This window comes from Macrotis lagotis, chromosome X, assembly GCF_037893015.1.
Source record: "Macrotis lagotis isolate mMagLag1 chromosome X, bilby.v1.9.chrom.fasta, whole genome shotgun sequence".
In the NCBI taxonomy this organism is placed as follows: domain Eukaryota; kingdom Metazoa; phylum Chordata; class Mammalia; order Peramelemorphia; family Peramelidae; genus Macrotis; species Macrotis lagotis.
In genome coordinates, this window is record NC_133666.1 from 193482373 (window position 1) to 193498741 (window position 16369).

The following is a 16369-nucleotide window of genomic DNA, read 5'->3' on the forward strand; positions in this document are numbered from 1 at the left end:
CTAGTTATCAAGCTTGTTTCTCCAAATATAACTTTTCCAAAGCTATTTGAGATGCCTTCAAAACCTTAATGGCTACTGTAAGGTAGGGAACATTTGGATCTTCTTTGACCTTGGACTTTGATTCTATATTGGGGGGGAGGGAGAGCAACTGCTTTTTTTTTTGCCTTCAGTGCCATTTTTGGAAGAAATAGAATACATATTTTAAACACAAAACATTTTTCTTTATTTTTTTTTTGGTTTTGGGGGCAGTTCTGGGTTTGTTTGGTTTTGTTTTTTTTTTTTTTTTTTGGTGTTTGGTTTGGTTTGCTTTGGATTATTTTCCAAACATGACTAATAAGCAAATATATTTTGGATGACTGCATATGTATAATCTACATGAAATTGTTTGCCCTCATAATGAGAATGAATGAAAGAGAGGAAAGGAGAAGACTTGGAATTGAGAAAGTTAAAAGAAATGTTTAACATTATTTTTTATAAAATTCAGGAAAAAAAAGAAAGTATTCCAAAAAAAAATTAAAGATAGCTTTACATGGAATGAAGAAACACTAGAAACCATTTCCATAAATACAAAAGTATATATATATATATATATATATGTATATATATATATATATAAAACTAAGCTCATCTCTTTACAATATAACTATTTGACATAATTTTTAAAATGTAGCAAGAGCAACAAGCTGTGAGCAAAATATTTAAAGTACTACAGAGAAACAAAGAGTTGACAAAGCTATCTGTGGGACTTTTTTTCCTGAGTCTGCTTCCAGAACTTAAATTTTTCTTTGTCAATCCAATTGCAAATACCTGCACATTGGAAATGATTCTTGACAAATGAATAGAACACAAATGTTGCGATCATAAGAGCTGAGGTTGACTCCCACTTTGGATACTTACTAACAGAAAGACCTTGGACTAGTCATTTAACTCAGTAGTTTCAAATGGAAAGAAGAAATAGGACACTCTACATTACCTCGGGATCATCATGAGCTAAATATTGACTTCAAAAATGTCATTTATTTTATCTCTGTTTTTCTGTCTTTGTATTTATTTTATTAATTATTTAACATTTTGCATTTTAATCTGGCTGGTTGCATGTTTTATATCTCTCATTCAACTTATCTGAGCCTTCAGTTGCATGTCTCATAAATGGGGATAAAAGAGGTGATTTTTAAGAATCAAGAAAAGTTAATAAATGCAAAGTTGTTAAGAAACTGAGGGAAGATATAAATTGGCAAGGCAATGGGGTTTAGTGACTTTCCCAAGGTCACACAGGTGACATCTGATTTCAAATTTGAACTCAGGTTCTCCTAGGGCTAATGCTCTATCCACTGCGCCACCTAGCTGCCCAGTGTGTAATTATTATAACAAAATATGAGATTTTTTTTTGGTTGTTGGGCCAATCAAAAGAAATGTTCTCTATTAGGTGTGATAGTGTACTATGCTTTGAGGATATATAGACATTTTTGTTCTTTAGTGACTTCAGTCATGTGCAAATCTTCTTTGATCTCTTTGGGATATAGACCTAGTTGTATTCTTCCTGGGTATGCTCCTCACTGCCCTGCAAGTCTGATATGGATATCAGTCACAGGCAATGGAGATATAAAGTGGCAGCCAGTCCCTAACAAAGGGGTCTCTTTTTGAGCAATCTCCTGATCACCTTTCCATCTCTGAGTTGAGAGTTCCTGAAGCTTCTTCAGCTTCTGCTGCTGTCACCTCCAAAGTACATACATAGTTAAAGTTGCTGGGACTCACACTTTAGGCTGGTCTCTGGCCTCCTAAGCTATCCTGGACTGAGAAAAATCTTCTCTCTACATTTTGTTTGGTACTGACTTAAAATTCTATTTGCAACAGTGTAAATTTGTTTAGAGGGAATGTTGGGAGATAATATGTTGCCTTTATTCTGCCATTTTGACTGTCTCAGAAAAATTATTTATTCATCCATTATCGTATGTTGAACACTGTGCAATACAAAGACAGTCCCTGTGCTCATGGGGTTTCTGTTCTTAAAAAAGTCAACTACTTAACATTTAACATTGCCTACATTCCCACTGTATCCTTATCATCTTTCTAGAGAATTAATACTTACAAGAAAAAAGTAGAGGAAAAACAAATGTCATCAAAATAAACCAATGTATTTAAATACAGTGGCATTATGTACAAAGCACTCTATCAATGGTCCCACAGTTCTGCAAATAAATGGGGGAAATATGTCTACTTATATCTACTCTTAGAGATCAAATATTATTTTAAATTTGTGGCACTCAATTTTCATGGTCCAATTGGAAGCAGTGTTTATTCTTTCTTTTTGTATTATAAGTCATTGGAGGTATATTGTTTTTTCATTTCTCTTTTCAACTGGACTTGAATCAATTTGTACATCTTTCCAAACTTCTCTGAATTCATTACATTTATTGCAATTGTGAGTATAATCTTCTCTAAGCCTCAGGTTCTTCATCTATAAAATGAGATGTCCAAGAATGGTGATTCTACACTCATAATTCCAGATACTATGGTTTAGGGATTTTAATCTATCACTTGTCTTTATGTGGACAATCCCAAGAAGGTACAATAATGATTTGGGGGGAGAAAACAACTTTGCTTGATTATTAGGCAATGAAGTGCCCAGGTGAAGAGTAAAAAAATAAAATGTAATTGCTTAAGAGTAATACAAATGATTAATTTCCATTATTGTCTTTGGAGAAAACTATGAGCAGGACTTCCCTCTGTTTGAAGAGGGAAGCCCAGATGAAAGTGTGGGCTCTGGAGAGGTATGTGATGATTGCAGTGAAAGTAACATCCTCATAAAACACATCTATCCAATCCAGATATCAAAAACTTTCTAGATAGAAGAGACTTTGGAATTTGCCAAATCTATTCCCCACTGTCTGAAGATTAGGAAATTGAAGCAAAGAGATGCCAAGGTAAAGTTTCCCTGAGACAGATATTCTGTGAGAAAGTTAGCATTAGAACTGAGGTTTCTTGGTACTCAATCCAGTGATGCCATTGGCACCAAGATTTCTAAGATCAAATGAGAAAAAGAGAAACCCTTAGAGCAGCAAATATTATTCTTTTTCCTTCCCTTGCTCCCAATGCTCTCCTTACTCCCAGCTCTGCCTGAAATGACATTAAAAGAGTCAGCATAGTTTTCTTCAGTGGATGACAGACAAAACATATGACCATTCCCCTTCCCTCATTTAGGAATGTGACTATAGGGCTGAACTAAAAGAATTGTGTCTCATCAGAAAACAGCACAATTGAAAGACAAATGAAATAGAGAAATGCTAATTCTTTTTCCATGGAAGACTAAAAACAGTTGTTTTCATGAATCACATGAATTGTGGGGTTTTCTCCTCTATTCCAATGTGCTACAACTATTTCCTGCCACCTTTTTTCTTTTTCATTCATGAATATCAATGTCTAAACTCTTTCCTAATCACTAATTTGCCTTCACTTTTTCATTTATTTTGATATTTCTGTATTGGACTCTTCAAATTTTCTATAATGGGAATATTCCATATGGAAGTAATTGTTGAATAATTCTGATGAAAATTATTAATAATAACAAAAGTTTACATTTATCTAACACTTTACATTTGTCAAGTAATTTGATTCTCACAGCAATAGCCATGTTAAGATAGTTGCTGTTATTCTCTCTGTTTTACAGATGAGGAAAAAAACAAGTGAAAAAAACTTAAGTGACTTGCCCATGGTCACTTATCTAGGAAGTGACTCTGTCAGGATTTTAAGATCTCCCTGTCTCCAAGCTTACTCACTGCATCATCTAGCTCTGAGCATAAAGATCTCTGCAAAACATATATTGATGAAGAAAATCACATATGGTCATTAACCATGTTCTATTATATTGTTAAATAATTTTACTGTAGTACAGGCAGCATTTCTCAGTCAATGAGTCTACTTTATTTCGGATTCTTTCCTATCACTAAAAGTGTTTCTATAAATATTTAGGCTCAATTGAAGACACTCTTCTTAGGGTATAAATGGAATTTCCCAACAAAAGGGTATAAAAATTTTAGTGACTTTATTTCCATCATAATGATTTCTTTCTTGGAATTGTCTCATTATTTCAAAATTCCACAGCTTTTTCTCTGTTATATCTTGCCTATAGCCCCAAGTATTTTGAAACACATTGTACCCTTCCATTAGACTGTAATTCATCTGAGGCCACAGTATATTTTGCAACTATATAAATCCTTTGAGTAGCCCAGGTAATTTAGTTTCTTGAATTGCATTCATGCAATGAATATTCTCTGAACTCATGGGCAATCAAATCAACATTTTCACAAGAGGTTCATTAATATGATGGTTTTATTAATAAAACAGAATTCTTTAAAATAATGCATTTTATATGATAAATATAAAAATTCACAGTAGGCTCAATATAAGCAGTATGATTATATTGACTTTTTTGAAGAATAAATATAAATATTAGCAAAACAATAAATAATATAAATACACAGAAAAATACATAAATAGAAAGCTCCAAATTATAAAATGTTCTGTTATTGAAGACAGATGATGTTTCCCTGGATTCCAATCTCCTTTTGTGAGAAGAATAGGAGCTTATATTGTGTTAAAATCAATGAATGAATACAGATCATTTTTACTTGGTGTAGGCATAGTTGTTTCTAAGGCTTGCTTAATTTTAGGAAGCAGATGATTCTTTGAAGAACTGAAAGTCTTTTTTTCCTTCCTCAGTCTCTGAGTTTTCTAGTTAGTTTACTCATGAACAGGAAGACCCTCCTGATATCTACTCTCACAATCTCCCAGGCACAGTGGCTATACACTTTTTCTTGCAGGTACTGGCTTATTCCTTGAAAGTAGTTCTTCAAGGCCAGCCTGAGGTTCTCACTATCCAGGAAAGGCTCTTCCCACTCCCCATCTTGCTCAAGACACTTCTCCAACTGCTGCAGCTGCTGATCCAGTCCAATGAACAGTTGCATGAGCTGGGTCTGATTCCAAGCAATGGGAGTGCCATTCAGACTGAAGATGGTGAAGATCTGTTGGAGCATCTCATGAACAATGACTGTGGCATTTCTCCTCTGAAGTTGTCTACCTTCCATGGCTTCTGTTGGGAAGTTAAACTTGGTCCAGTCTTTCCAACATGGCACCAAGGGAATTGTGCTCATTTGGTTCAGAAGGGAGAAGTCTTCCTGAAGTCCTTGAGTCAGGTCACAGTCCAGAGAGCAGAGGGAGCTGGAGCAGGGCAGCACCATGGCAAGTGGCAACAAGGCCAAGGAGGTCATGGTGATGCTGATGAATGGCCTGGGTCTGGATGAGCTGAGAGATCAGTGAGTCTTTATCTCAGTGTCTTGAGTATTGAGTCTTTGGTCTACTATCTCTTAAATAAGGATGAATGTAATTTTCATTACTTATAAATGGAATTTCCTGTCACTTTCTACTTTCTTTAAGCTACTTTCTTTTTTTCATCTTAAAACAAACCCATTTTAAAAATATTTGTGCAACTGCATCCAAATTTCCCCTTAAAGAGCATTTACATATTAAGTTCTTTGAGATGAGTATCCTATTTTACTTATTTTTTGTCATCTCCTTGTAAGGCACATGTAGTCATTTACAAAATGCTACTAATTTTATCCCTGAAATATTTATCATTTAGTCTTCTTCCTAGTATGTCCATTGTCATCATCTGTGTTTATGTCTTCCTCACCTCTTGACTTCCTATGGTTTCAATGATGTTCTTTTCTTTACTTCCCTCCATGCCCTCATCTGTACCTGTTCTGCAACTACACAGACCAGAAATCATATTTGATAAACTTAGACCTTTCATTACCATAATTCTCTCCCTGTGACCTAGTCCTCTGGGTAAATGGTTGTCTCACACCATCTACTTCATTTAAGCCTTTCTCCATTCTTACTTGATTTCATTGTGCTATCTTCTACTAAGCCATGTGTATGACTTCTGTGGTCTGGCTTCCCCTATCTCATTCTTTTTCAATTTGAGCACTTATACTGTTTAACTCTGTTGTGTTCTTGAAATGCTATTCTATTCTCCTATGACTTTCCTGATCAAAGTTTTAACTCTTTAAAAATGGTATTTTATTTGTTCTCTAATTACCTGTTAGAGCAATTCAAACTTTTTTTTGGATTGCACTTCCAGCCAAGATGGTGGAGAGAAGACAGGCACTGTATTAAGTGCTCCTCTTTCCTCTCAAAAACAACATGAAAGAAACCTCTTAGCAGAAATTTGATTGACAAAACCCAGAAAGAGAAGTTAGGAGAACACCTACCAAGGTCTATCTCAGGGGACGGTGGGTGAACCATGAGATAAGAGCAGAAGTTCAGTGCAAGGACAGCAGCTAGGGGAAACCAAAGGGCCAGCCTTAGCCATAGAGACTTTGGTGAGTGATGGTGGCGATCCCATTTTAGCTGCAGAGTCTTTGGCCAGGGGAGAGGAGCTATGCCAACCTGGTGAGTTCCAGCATAGAGTTTCAGAGCACACCTGCAGAACAACCAGCTGGACTGGGGAACTGAGCTCCAAACTTTCAGCAGAGCCCTTTGACCAGAACAAAGAATAAACAACTCCCCACCCCCTCAGGCTAAGGGTGAGCAATAGAGTTCACTCAAGGGAAAGAGATTAACTCCCTCACCCAGGGCTCAGCACATTATTCAAAGTCAACTCAGACCCTGATGCTGAGGGCCCCAAACACTCCAGGAAAAACAAACTGTGCTCGATACTAGTTGACCCTTGGAATTGCTAAACCAAGGGAACAAAGCCTCTAGGATCTTCTAAAGCAAATCTCTGAGGGTCAGCCACCCCCCCCCAATACAAGATCCTAGAAATATGAAGAGAGGCCAGGGAAAAGGGGGGTGGGACCCATGGAGAAATACTTAGAAGAAATAAATTCTAACCCAGAGAGATCTAGCACTTTTGAGGAGAATATGAATTGATCTAGAGCCCAGAAAGACTTCCTTGATGTAATCAGGAAGGACTTTAAAATCAATTGGAAAATATTGGGAAAATAAACTCAAGAGAAAATTAATTTCTTGCCACAAGAAAACAAATCCTTGGAAATTACAACTGGACAAAAACAAAATGAGAATAACTCACTCAGATCTTCAATTGGGCAAATGCAAAAAGAAAATGATTCTCTCAAAACTACACTTGGGCAAATGGAAAACATCTTCAAAAATAGAACTGACCAAATGGAAAAGGAGTTGCAAAGGGTAAATGAAGAAAATTTTCTAAAAAAAAAGATTGGAATCAAGGGAAACTAATGACTTCATGAGACAAGATTCTCTCAAACAAAACCAAAAGATAAAAAAGTAGAAGAAAATACCTCATCAGCAAAACCACTGACCTCAAGAATAGATCAAGAAGGTACAACCTGAAAATGATAGGCCTTCCTGAAAACATTGAAGAGGAAAAAAAAGCCTAGACTTAATATTACAGGATTTAGTGATGGAAAATTGCCCTGATATCATGGAACCAGAGGGCAAAATAGTTAATGAAAGAATACAACTATCCCCTCCAGAAAGAGATCCTAAAATGAAAACACCAAGGAATGTTGTGATGAAATCCCAGAACTATCAGGTACAAGAAAAAATCCTGCAAGCAGCCAGAAAGAAACAATTTAAATACCAAGGAGCCACAGTCAGGATTACACAGGACTTGGCTGCATTAACTTTAAGGGATCAAAGGGCCTAGAATAAGATATTCCAAAGAGCAAAGGAGCTTGGAATGCAGCCAATAATCCACTATCTGGCAAAGCTGAGCCTTCTCTTCCAAGGAAAAAGATGGACATTTAATGAAATGGGAGACTTTCAATATCTCCTGATGAAAAGACCAAAACTAAAGAAAAATTTGGACTTCAAACAGGAGGCTCAAGAGACACATGAAAAGGTAAAAAAAATAGTAAAGGAAAAAAACTTCTATCCAATAAGATGAAACTGGCTGTATACCCACTTGGGAGAAAGAGTCTCATAAATCTTGAGAATTGTAACTCTATTAGAGAGAATATACTTACCCAGAAGTGATAGACACTCAACTTTTCTGTGACTGGATAGAATGATTTAAAAGCAATACCTCCTTAGAAAGGAGGACAGTAAGGAGATGGGAGGATGGAGGAGACTGAATGGGGTTAATCTCATTGGATCAATAGGTCAAAAAGACCTATTGTAATGGTGGGGAAGAAGGAAGGAGGTAAGAACCACCTGAATCTTCATCTCATCAGACTTGGCTTAAAGTTAACTTAGACACACTTAATTAAGATAAGAAACTTATCTTACCTTTCAGGCATTAAAAGGAGAAAAGGGCAGAGAGTGATGGGAAAGGGAGAAAGGGGGGAACTAACAGAAGGAAGGGAAGAAGGAGTAAAGAGGAAAAAGGAAATAAAGGGGAGGGGGGGTTGATATAGGAGGGCAAAAACACTGAAGGAGGCAGCATTCAGAAACAAAACACTGAGGAATATGGATAAAAGGGGGAAAAGGGAAAATACAAACAGAAGGGAGATAGCATGGAGGGCAATAAAGAGTTAGTAATGCTAACTTTGAATGTGAATGGGATGAACTCTCCCTTAAAATATAAGCAAATAGCAGAGTGGATTAAAAACCAGAATCCTGGATTTTGCAAAAGGTAAATGAAGAAAATTCTTCTCTAAGAAAAAGAATGGAATCAGTGGAAACTCATGACTTCATGAGACAATAAGATTCTCTTACACAAAACCAAGACAGCAGAATGCTGCTTACAAGAAACTCATTGCAAGCAGAGAGATACATATAGAGTAAAAGTAAAAGGTTGGAGCAAAATATATTTTGCTTCAGCTGAAGTGAAAAAAAGCAAGGGTAGCAATCCTTGTCTCAGACAAAGCAGCTACAAAAATAGATAGCTTTAAAAGAGACAAGGAAGGAAACTATATCCTCCTAAAAGGTATCATAGACAATAATAATTTCAATACTAAATATGTATGCACCCAATCGTATATCATTCAAATTCTTGGAGGAGAAATTGAAAGAGCTACAAGAAGACATAAACAGCAAAACTCTACTAGTAAGAGACCTCAACATCCTGCTCTCAGATTTAGATAAATCTAATCTTAAAAAACCAAAAAGGGAGTTAAAGAAATTGTTAGAAAACCTAGATATGATAGACCTATGGAGAAAAGTGAATGGCGATAGAAAGGAATGTACTTTTTGTTCTGCAATTTTCAAAACTGACAATGTACTAGGGCATAAAAACCTAATGATCAATTGCAAAAAGGCAGAAAGAGTGAATACATCTTTCTCAGATCATAATGCAATAAAAATCATATGCAATATTGGTCCAGGGAGATATAGACCCAGAACTAATTGGAAACTAAATAACCTCATTTTAAAGAATTAGTGGAACAAGCAACAAATTATAGAAAGAATTATTTCATATGACATAATGACAATGATGAAACAAGATACCAAAACCTCTGGAATTCACTCAAGGCAGCTATCAAGGGATATATTATATCTTTAAATGCTTACATGAATGAATTAGAGAAAGAAGAAATCAATGAACTAGATATGCAACTTAAAAATTAGAGAAAAATTAAAAACTCCCAATTAAATACCAAATTAGAAATTTTAAAAATTAAAGGAGAAATTAATAAAATCTAAAGCAAGAAAACTATTGAACTAATAAATAAACCAAGAGCTTGGTTTATGAAAAAAACCAACAAAATTGATAAACCTCTGGTCAATTTGATTAAAAAAAAGAAAGAAGAAAACCAAGTTGCTAGTATCATAAATGAAAAAGGTGAACTCAGCACTAATGAAGAGAAAATTAAAGTAATAATTCAGAATAATTTTGCCCAACTCTTTTCCAATAAATTTGACAATCTAAGTGAAATGGATGAATATTTTCAAAAATATAAGTTTCCCAGATTAAATGAAGAGGAAATTAAAAACCTAAATAACCCTGTCTTAGAAAAAGAAATTCAACAAGTCTTTATTGAACTCCCTAAGAAAAAAATCTCCAGGGTCAGATGGATTCAGAAGTGAATTCTATCAAACATTTATGGAACAATTGGTTCCAATTCTATATAAACTCTTTGGAAAAATAGGTGAAGGTGGAATTCTGCCTAACTCTTTCTATGACACCAATATGGTGCTGATAGCTAAACCAGGAATAGTTAAAAACAGAGAAAGAAAGTTAGAGACCTATCTCCCTGATGCAAAAATCTCAAATAAAATCTTAGCGAAACAATTACAAGTTATCACTAGGATAATACATTATGATCAAGTAGGATTTATCCCAGGAATGCAGGGTTGATTCAATAATAGGAAAACTGTTAGTATAATTAATTATATCAATAACCTACCTATCAAAAATCATATGATCATATCAAGAGATGCTGAAAAAGCTTTTGAGAAAATACAGCAACCATTCCTAATAAAATACTAGAGAGTTTAGGAATAAATATATTGTTCCTCAGAATAATAAGCAATATCGATCTGAAACCATCACATGCATTATATGCAATGGGGATAGGTGTGAGGCATTCCCAATAAGATCAGGGGTGAAACAAGGATGCAATTATCCCACTACTATTCAATATTGTATTAGAAATGTTAGCTTCAGCGATAAGAGAAGAAAAAGAAATTGAAGGAATTAGAATTGGGAAAGAAGAGAAAAAATTCTCACTCTTTGCAAATGACATGATGGTATAGCTAGAGAATCCCACAAAATCATATAGAAACAATTAGAAACTTTAGGAAAGTAGAAGGATATAAAATAAACCCTCATAAATTCTCAACGTTTCTATATATAACTAGCAAGATACAGTAGAAAGAGCTAGAAAGAGAAATCCCATTCAAAGTAACCTCAGACAATATAAAATACCTGGGAGTCTACCTGCCAAGGCAGACTCAACATCTTTTTGAAAACAATTACAAAACTTTAAATCATTATATTTTAGAGAAATGCATTACTTTTAGAGAAATGAAAATTAAAGCATCTCTAAGATACTTACTACCTTACACCTCTCAAACTGGCCAATATGACCAGAAAGGACAATGCTCACTGTTGGAAGGGATATGGGAAATCTGGGACACTCATACATTGTTGGTGGCACTATGAACTCATCCAACCTTTCTGGAGAGCAATCTGGAATTATACCCAAAAGGCCACAAAAATGTCCATTCCTTTTGATCCAGCAATACCACTACTGGGTCCATACCCTAAAGAGATTTTGAAAAAGGGTAAAAACATCACTTGTACAAAAATATTCATAGCAGCCCTGTTTGTTGTGGCAAAGAATTGGAAATTAAGTGAATGTCCTTCAATTGGGGAATGGTTTAACAAACTGTAGTATCTGTATGTCATGGAACACTATTGTTCTATTAGAAACCAGGAGGGATGTGGATTCAGAGAAGCTGGAAGGATTTGCATGAACTGATGCTGAGCAAGATGAGCAGAACCAGTAAAACACTGTACACCCTAACAACGACATGGGAGTATTGATCAAATTTGATGGACTTGCTCATTCCATCCAGTGCAACAACCAGGGACAATTTTGGACTATCTGCAATGGAGAATACCGTCTGTATCCAGAGAAAGAATTGTAGAGTTTGAACAAAGACTGAAGGCTATTACCTTCAATTTAGGAAAAAAAGTTATCTTATGTAATTTTGCTGTCTCTTACACTTTATTTCTCTTCCTTAAGGATACAATTTCTCTCTTATCACATTCAACTGAGATTGGAAGCAATGTAAAGACTAACAGAATGCTTTCGGCGGGGAAGCAAGAATGGGGGGAAATTGTAAAATTCAAAATAAATAAAATCTTTCTTAAAAAATAAACATTTGTTTTTCTTTGTTTTCAAATTCGTATTTTCCCCTTTTTCTTCACATTCTCCCTTTGCCCCTCTCTGATACAGTAGGCTGTCTTATATATGAGAAATCATGTAAACCATTGTAACATTGATCATTTTTAAAAGAAAACCAAAAAAATTCACCAAGGAAAGAAAGTATAGCATGCTTATGTATTTATTCAGACAATATCATTTCTTTCTCTGGAGGAATATAGCATGTTGAAGCTGATTTGGACCATTATATTACAGAGAAGTCCTAAGTTATCCACAATTCTTCATTGTACCACATTTCTCTGTACAATGTTCTTCTGGTTCTGCTCACTTTGCTTCAGTTTATGTAAGTCTTTCCAGGTTTTTCTGAAATTATCCTGATCATCATTTCTTATGACACACAATACCACATACTACAGCTTTCTGATTCATGTCTCAACTGTTGGGCATACCCTCAGTTATCAATTCTTAACCATCCCCCAAAGAGGTGCTATAATTATTTCTGCACAAAAAATATCTTTCCCTCTCTTATATGATCGCTTTGGGATATAGATGTATTATTAGTATTGCTGCATCAAAGGATATATACACAGTTTTATAGTTCTTTGTACATAGTTCCAAATTGCTCTCCAGAATGGTTGGATTAGTCTATAACTCCACCAACAGTACATTATGCACTTCTAAAATTTCAGAAGACAATATCCCTCCCAGGTGATACTTCCCTATTGTCTCCAATTATTAGAATATCAGATGCTAAATGAGCATCAAATCATCGATAAACAGTGGGGACAAATCACCTTCTCCAAACCCAATGAACTATTCCAAGAAGAATGAGGTGCTAGACATAGATCAATTACAGTAGAATTTTACTTTACTAATCCTTAAAGTGGTCACTCTTCAACCCTTCAACTACAATTCTCTAGGTTCTTGCCTAGCACTTAAAAATTAAACTGTTTTCCCAAACTTTGAATCATCTTGGAATCCCTCTCTCATCTAATGACTAAATAGTATTACCACAGGGAAGGGAAGTCAGCTTCCAAAAGGTTTATTCTAAGAAGAGTTAGTGCCATGGGGAACCTCTTCTCTAAGAGAATACTCTCGCCATAAATAACATCCTGATTCATGAGGGCATAAATGTGAGCTACTGGGGACAGCTATCTTTCAGAATAGGGTGAGCATAAACTTATATTGACTCAAATGCTTCGAATGGCAGATGAGATTACACAGTTAAAGAGAATGAGCACAATCAACTAGAAGACAAGTGCTTTCAGACAAAACAAAAATAAAAATTATCATTTTCCTTACAGAAAAACGAAGACATTATCCTTTAAAGCAGCATAAAAATTAGCTAATTAAAAGATACATACATTATACTGTAGAAAATTTAACTGAATTACAAAAAGACAACCACATTTACATGAGCTTATTGAATTGAATCTATTAACACATCAAAATGAACCTAAGTTTGAGGGTTCTAAAAGTCAACAGGAATTATTTCTAAAATTCTTCCATCATTCTCTTATTTTGAGATTTATGCCTCAAGAATGAGAAAGAAGTTTCCTTTGAAGTCAGAATGGTGAGACTCCACTTCAGGGAATCACTTGTGATCTCAGTTCTTCCTCTTATCATGAGCTAGAGTAAGGCAGGGACTTTTGTCCTGTGACTATCCCTTTGATAATTTCTCTACCAAGAAACACTAGGTGCCCACAGAAATAGCCTGACTTGGCATTTCCCTACACTTGGGGAAGGTGTACCTGTGTGAACTGTCTGGTCCCTTCAGATTCTCAGAATCCCCCCCACCCCAGCTAAGTGATACACTTCCCAAGTACAGCTCTTTTACTTGCCAGAATTTACTTAGAATATGGCCCTGTAGTTTGGTTTTGCTGGTACCCTAAATTGCTGAAGTCATTGCACTGGGTTTACCTCAGCTAAATTTGCTTCATTGACTAGAAGGGAACCACTCTCTCTACTGCTGTTTTCAATGTCTTACAGGAGTTCATTTTCCTTTTGTGTTTTCACATCCCTTTTACCCTCAAGGAATTTTTGATCTAGAGAAAACAGAATTCTGATGCTTTAAAAACCCCCAAGAGAAATCTATATCCTTTTATTTCTATTATCTTAATTCATTTGAAAAACTTCAAGAATGGATATAAATTCTTATATTTTGGCTAATGATAATGTTGTCATTCCTATTTCATTTTGAAACCATTAATGATTCCTTTCCCCTTCATCCTTTACATACAGTTCATTCCCAGATCTTTGTAGGTCTCTGAAATTTGTGTGCAATTAGTTTGTCTCACCTTCCTCAACAACCATTCCTGTTCAGGTTGTGATCTCCTTGCTAAAGCTCTTTCAATTGTTTCTTAATTCTTTTTTGTGATCCCAGGTTATTCTCTGTCCAGTTTTTCCTCTGAAAATGGACTGAACAATTTTCCATTTCTCTAATATAGACACTTACTCAGATGCTCCCTGTGGCTTCCCAATTCCAACCATGGCAGAGAAAAGAATATTAGCTGGAGATAGAAAGACCTGAGTGTAAATCCTAGGTCTTTTACTTACTAACCATGAGACATGTCTCTCCCTGTCACAGAGTTGAGGACTATAAAATAACATATATAAAGTACATCACAAACCTGGATATTCTGGAGACTGCTTATACCAGCTCATTTTCATAAATTTTCTTAACAAATATGAAAGTTTCAGAAAGTTGTTCTTGGCAGTCTCTGGGCTGGGAGGTCTGGAAACCACCAATGTGCCACTGACTCCTTCACTTGGATCCCTGATGCTGGATTGTTAGGGCTGTTTGGTGCTGCCCTGGTCTTCCCTGCACTGTGCTCCTCTCACCTCAAAGCAACAGGCCTTTCCCAATCAATCTTCCAAGTTGGCTTGGGCTGGAAAATTATTTCACTCCATCTCTTTGTGGGTTCTGTAACTCTAAAATTTGTTCAGAGTCATTATTTAAAGGTATTTGGAGGAGTTTGAGGGAGAGCTTTGGCAAGTCCTTGTCTTTATACTAAAATACTTATTATGAAAAATGCTATCTCCAGAGAAAAAACTAATTTAGTCAGAATGGATTGATGGCTACTTTTTAAATAGTATTTCATTTCCTCCCACAATTATATATCAATAAAATTTTCTTATTCATTTTCAGAAGATATTGAGTTCCAAATTTTTCTTACTTATTCCCTCTTCTCCTCACCTCAGAAAATGTTCATTATCAGCTGCTTACAGTATATACATGTACAATAATCTGAAAACTGCCTATTCATAGCCTTTGACCTTTTTTTAATTGAGTAATGGATTGTATTCTTATAAATTTAAATATATTTTCTATACATTTGAGAATGAATCTTTTATCAGAGTCACTTGCTTTTAGGATTATTTCCCAGTTTTCTGGTTTCCTTCTAATCTTGGTTACATTAGTTTCTCTTTGTGCAAAAGTCTTTTAATTTAATATAATTAAAAATATCTGTTTTACATTTTGATATGATTTCTAGCTCTTCTTTGGTTATTAATTCTTCCCCTCCCTATGGATCTGACAGGCAGACTATTCCATTCACATCTTATTTGCCTATGGTGTCATCCTTTATCTCAAAATCATACCTATATTTTGACCTCATTTTGGTACATGGTGTGAAGTATTTGGTACATAATGTGGTTTTCTTTTCCAGTTTTCCCAGTAGTTGTTTTCTGACTTCTTAGCCCAAAAGCTGGGGGAAGTAATTTTTTTTAAATTAGAAATTTTTTTAATGGTAGGTGGAACAATATAGCTGGACAGGGTTTAGATGATTCCAATCTTCTTGGCAACATCCATAGCATCATAGTCTGGACCAAATAGGACATAGGCCTTCTTCTTCTTCTTTCCATCAGGCCATTAGTGTGTTTTCCTCAGTCACATTGATGTCTTCTTTACAAGCAGGCCTGCTTGATCTAATGCTTGTGACCTTGATCTGTACAATGAAGACTTGGGTGGTGTTGTCCTCTATCTTCTTCAAAACTGATTCAGTAGTTAAAGAAAGCATGATGCTATCATTATCAGGCTAATTTCTTCAGGAGCCACTTTTGCAAGGGTCCAGAAGCTATGGGATGTTAGAATCTTTTTTTTGTGGCTATGGTCACCCTTCAACACCACCTTCTTGGTCTTCAAGGACTTAGACTTTACTTCTATCTTGGAGGGTGGAGAAGCAACTGCTTCCTATTTTCTCCTGCCATGCTATCTTAGGGGAAAAGGATAGCATGCTTTAAAAAATTTTTTCTTTATTTTTTTGGGGAGGTTGGTCTGTTTTCTTTTACAACAAGACTAATAAGCAAATATGTTTTATATGACTGTACATGTATAATCTACATGAAGTTGTTTGCCTTCTAATTTCATAAATTAGAATTGAAAGAGAGGAAAGGAGATTTGGAATTCAGAAATTTGAAACCAAATGTCCAAATTTTTTTTCATGTTAATTGGGGAAAACTAAAATTATATTGTAATGATAATCAAATATAATGACCAATAATAAAAGAAATTATTAATTTTCATTAATTGTCTTTTATAGCTTTGGAAAAACTAT

The 16369-nt window shown here is 35.3% G+C and overlaps 1 protein-coding gene across 1 annotated transcript; it reads right to left on the reverse strand.

The window, feature by feature from the left end:
- Positions 1-4715: 4715 nt before the first annotated feature.
- LOC141499901 (interferon alpha-3-like) lies at positions 4716-5267 on the reverse strand. The gene has a single exon (XM_074202688.1). It carries the CDS (start codon positions 5265-5267, stop codon positions 4716-4718), a length of 552 nt encoding a protein of 183 aa, XP_074058789.1.
- Between the last annotated feature and the right edge of the window lie 11102 nt (positions 5268-16369).